The 4,912-nt window shown below is 37.8% G+C and overlaps 1 protein-coding gene across 1 annotated transcript; it reads left to right on the top strand.

Annotated features, from left to right (window-relative positions):
- Positions 1-2,241: 2,241 nt before the first annotated feature.
- On the top strand, positions 2,242-4,373 carry LOC140854840 (uncharacterized). The gene is made up of 5 exons (XM_073250880.1): positions 2,242-2,373; positions 2,493-2,539; positions 2,640-2,736; positions 3,320-3,369; positions 4,050-4,373. Exons 1-5 carry the CDS (start codon positions 2,253-2,255, stop codon positions 4,371-4,373), a joined length of 639 nt encoding a protein of 212 aa, XP_073106981.1. The 5' UTR covers positions 2,242-2,252.
- Positions 4,374-4,912: the final 539 nt, after the last annotated feature.

The raw sequence follows: 4,912 nt of genomic DNA, 5'->3' as shown, positions 1-4,912 counted from the left end.
TAATTGGAATCAAAGTTCTTTAGCAGTGTTTTTTCTGTTCTTTTTCCAATCAATAATTAACTTTTTTTTTGGATAAGCAATAACTATCTCTTTTAGTGGCTAGATTAGTGGCTTATAGATGATTTCTTTGATAGAAGGTACACCAAAGCCTCTTGGATTTAGGATGAAATCAGTTCATTTTCCATTCTCTTTTTTCTGTTTTTATGTGTAATAGCAATACAATCTAGGATGATTTCATCTTAATTCCAAGATGTATCTGATTCACCTAATAATGCTTCCTTGCACATCTGGTTGTAGATTTTTCGGTCAGTAAAGAGTAAGTTCAGTTAACGGGTGGCTTAGCCCTTTAGTTCATATAATTATTTTTATAAAATTCTTATTTTTTTGAAGAGATATGGTGGGGATGGTATTGCCAAAATTTGTATCTAGACTTGTCTAAATAGAGAATGATGCTACCTAGCTAAGCTAAGATTTTTTTTTTTCTCTTTTTTTTTTAAAAAAAAATTATCAAGTAGGTTTTATCATAATACACACACCACAGTACATTTAGGGGATGCTTAGTTGGAAAAAATTGAGGTATGAAATGGGAATCGAAACGAGTGACTTCTATTTTAGCTGTTTGGTTGGAGGGAGTCCTATTCCGTTTTCAATTCTGAGATGGAATGAGAATAGTCCAATCCATTTAAAGCTCAATCCCTATTCTTTCTTATAAATATAAATTTTCATTCTGATTCCGATTCCGGATGCTTGATTCGCAATTAGAATCGAAATTGAAATGGATTGAAATCAGAATCAGAATGATCAAATTTGTCGAAACATTTAATTTATATTTGGAATCGAAATCGAAATTTGAATCCATACGTAGGGGAGAGTATAGATTGAGTTTTAGATAAATTGAACCATTCTCATTTTATCCTGAAATCGAAATCGAAATGGAACTCCCTCCAATGAAGCAATAGAGAATGAGAGTCACTCATTCCGATTCTTATTTTAGACCTTATTTTCTTCCAACCAAACATCCTCTTAATAACTCAAGCTTCGTGAGTTTTAAATTAATGAGGCGCAGCAGATGAGCTTCTGCTGTCTTCCAGTCCTATCTCTGTGTAAATATTTTAGGCTCCTTATACATGACTTTTTCTGCACTTCTAATAAATTCTTGGTGATCCTTGCTCTCTCTTTCATCCGGGAAAAACAACGACTACAATACATGCTCTTAGTTTATCATCAAGTATGGTGATAAAATGTTATTCCTATAGTTTGTATCCTCGTGATGCCATCAGGAGATCTCCTACCTACGAAGTATTTGAAATCGACAACATTCTGTCACCTCTGTACTTGGATAAAGCAGGATTTAATATATCTATGAGCGAGAACCTTGCAAGAGCGAGGCCTACAATTCTTAGCTTACAAACCATAAAATACCACTAAAACGTATGATATACATTAGCATAATAAGGCTCAGTCAATCTCTCTCTCTCTCTCTCCATTTGACACAGTTTGACCAGGTTTTTCTTTTCCATAGTTTACATAGGAAGAGCTGCCGCAAACGTAGCCAATGGTGCGACGGCATATGTCCAAATGAAAGATCTTCTCGAGCCCAACTTTGCAAGCATGCTTCACGGTGATTTCGTGAGGGAAACAAATCCAAGCAAAGTGTGAAAGGGTACACATAACTTGTACTATCTTTGCACACTTGGAACGAAAGCTAGCTACGGGCTGCCCCCCCACTTTTATAAGAAAGCGTGCCAAAGTCCAAGTTCGTTTCCTGTTGTTCTTTTGAACCCTTTGCACTCATCTCATGACCGTTAGCACGAAAAATACAGTTCAAAGAGGAAAACCTGGTCCAAGCTCTAAATATGGGGACTAGAGTCCCTTCATATTAAAAGGATTTCCGAAACCCTATGGTTTGGTGGATTGACAAAAATAACTTCACCACCGTCACCTCGTAGCGTGCATGGCGGCAGACAGGCCCAAAGCACTCGTATCTTCAATTCCACGCAATGCCAAGGCTTCGAACACTGCTTTATAGATCACAAGGACAAGTTTTTTTTTTTTGTCCTTCCCGGCACAGAAATATAACCAAGCCAAAAACAAGATGTTAAAGGACAGTTTAAATTATATTGGAACCCCAATTGAATATTTAGAAGAGAGGAGATTTTAGAAACCTAGCTTTGACCTCTTTGCTAGGGTCTTAGATTATAAAACCCAACCTTTCCCTTTTCTTTCTTCCCCCCTCATTGTGATCTTGTTAAATGACAATCATATCTACAGGCCACAAAAAAGTAATGGTGCACTTAAGGTTCGTAAGCTTTGTAGTAGGACTTTTGCTTTCTTTGGCTGTTCTTGGGGACTCCCTTGCACTTGCCGATCGAGGTAGGCATGCCCTCTCTTCTTCATGCTCGTCATCTCAAACAAAATTTTGTATCCATGCATGTCAAGTCTCAAGAATAGTACTGGTTTATTTGTCCTATATAATTTACTCTTTACTGTAGGCATGGTGACACTGACGCATGATGATGGTATTCTCAAAAGCGATCGGGTATATATAATATCAAATTCAGTTATACATTCTTCATTTGCTAAGATCTTTTCCTATCTGTGTGGGCATTTGGTTTTATGTACTTTTAACTTTCCACTAGGAGCTTGAAGACAGCACCAAGATGGTTGATGCCACTGGAAACATGCGGGTTAGAGGAAGGAAGATGGTGAAGGAAGTTAAAGGCACAATGAAAACAGGTGCAAACTATTCTGTTGGAAAATGTGGGCTTGGAGGAGAGGGGGAGTCGAGGTTAGGGTGTAAACTGAGTAATAGACGACTCCATAGAAGAGTCCATTTTCTCGGCCTTGTACCTTTCAGTGCTGACTACCACAGACCTTCAAACCACCCCCCGAAGAATAACTAAAGCAAGGGCTCCTCAAAACTAGTTTTGTGGTTGATAAATGAGAGAGAACATCTTTTAATGTGTTAGTGTGCTATATGACCTCTGGTGCATGTTTAAATGGATGTTCATGTGTAACAAGGGATCTTGGTTAGGTAGGATTCCAATCACAGTTTTTACATTCCAAGTCTAATTAACAATGTGAGATTTATATATACCAAGTGGTGTTCTTTTCGAGCAAAGAATATTAGTGTTCTTCAGACATGCATATGCTTAAGAGTATGATTTTTGACTCTGCGATGGCCACGTATCAGTCTTCTTACATATTATACTGTTGAGTGATGAGCCTTATATGAGAACTGTACTGAATTACAAAGTGGAATATAGAGGAAGATAAGCGAATTCTAGGCCGATTTGAATACTTGCCCTTCTGAATGCAGGAAAGGCTAAGAGCTCTTTAAATAAGTCATGTGGGTCATCAAATGCAAAGGTAAATGATCCAATCCTCCCTCGCTCTCTCTAGCTGTGTGTGTGTGTGTATGTGTCTCCCTCCCTGCACCAAGATAACTAGGACAATGCACTACCTACACATAAATATGCACATATATATAAAGACCACAATTCCATTAGTTTGGTGTCTCTCTGACAATTGATCAGGACCACAAATAGAGAAATTAACAACATTGTGACTTATAGACTGTCTTGTGAAGATAACCGATAGGCGGATTCGTGCGTCAAACATGGTCATGGGCGTGCATTAAAGTTAGAAAGCAGGATTAATGTTTTTTAAGAAGGAAGGTCTCTCTTAACCAATTTTCAAGAGTTCAGGTGGATTCTTATTATATTGTATGTTTTGCCAACTTTTCAACTTTCCTCTGTTGCTGTGTATATGTATTATGGTGCACCTAAGGAAGTTCTTTTCCACATTCATTGTTCATAATCATGTAATTGGGCCATAATGCTGATACATTTTTTTAGACCCTACTTATATATAGAATCCTTTTACTATAAGTAAAAGCCACACTGATCATGTCTCATTTTATGCTCCCTTGCACCAATGTGACAATTAGGATTAATCTGCACTCAACACAGTTTGTCTCACATATCATGTCCTTGCTTCTTGACCGACCAACTATAGAAACTAACAACTTTACCTCCATTTGCCCTCAGGATTCTAGTAGCACGACACTGCAGTCAGGGCCATTGGCTTGTCTCGGCATGAAAACTGAAGGGAATGCTCTTGAGCCCCCAAATTATTCTCAAATAAAATCCCAAGTAATGGAAACCTCTTCCAGTACTCATGCAATCTTGGGGTCTTTAGAAGTTTCAGAACTATCACATGATCAATCTCAGACAGATGAAACACAAATGCTACTAGCAGCCACGTCTGAAATTTTCGAAATGCTCGTAAAGGACTACCATCAGAAGGCCCATCGCAGGCCTCCGATATTCAACAACGACCTACCTTTAAGGAGTACCGATGTGAAACCCTAATTAATGCTATGCAATTTTGGCATTAGGATATGGATCTTCCTTTACTTCTAAATATCAACCTTTTCGCCAAAATAAATAGCTACCGTATTTAGCTAGTTAATAATGAAAACCTTTTTGCACTTGCGTTACTCATATAGTTTTCGCTCCTCCCTTTATGCCCTAAAACTAGATAAGCTTCAAATCTCTCCTACCTGAGTCCTATCTCATCCACGCAAAAGCATTATTTTAGTATATAGCATTTTTCGATGATGGAAGTAAGTTCAAGATTTATACTTATTATTCAACTTTGAACAAATATAGTTCTAGTTCTATGTGGATGACACTATAAATCATAGTCTAGTAATTTTGGAGATCATGATGAACACTTTCCAGAACTACTAGCTAAGAATATGAAGTGGGGCTAACTAGAAGGATGAGATCCTACTTCTATGCTAGCACTTGAATCTCTTGTGTATGCCATTGCTTATGCGCATATGGAAGACCGTAGGCTTAGGTGCTCAACCAGTTCAGCATCGTTGATGAGAGAAAAATTCGTACGT

The sequence above is a fragment of the Elaeis guineensis genome, chromosome 1 (assembly GCF_000442705.2).
Source record: "Elaeis guineensis isolate ETL-2024a chromosome 1, EG11, whole genome shotgun sequence".
Taxonomy (NCBI): domain Eukaryota; kingdom Viridiplantae; phylum Streptophyta; class Magnoliopsida; order Arecales; family Arecaceae; genus Elaeis; species Elaeis guineensis.
This window is presented reverse-complemented; position numbering and strand designations above follow the sequence as displayed.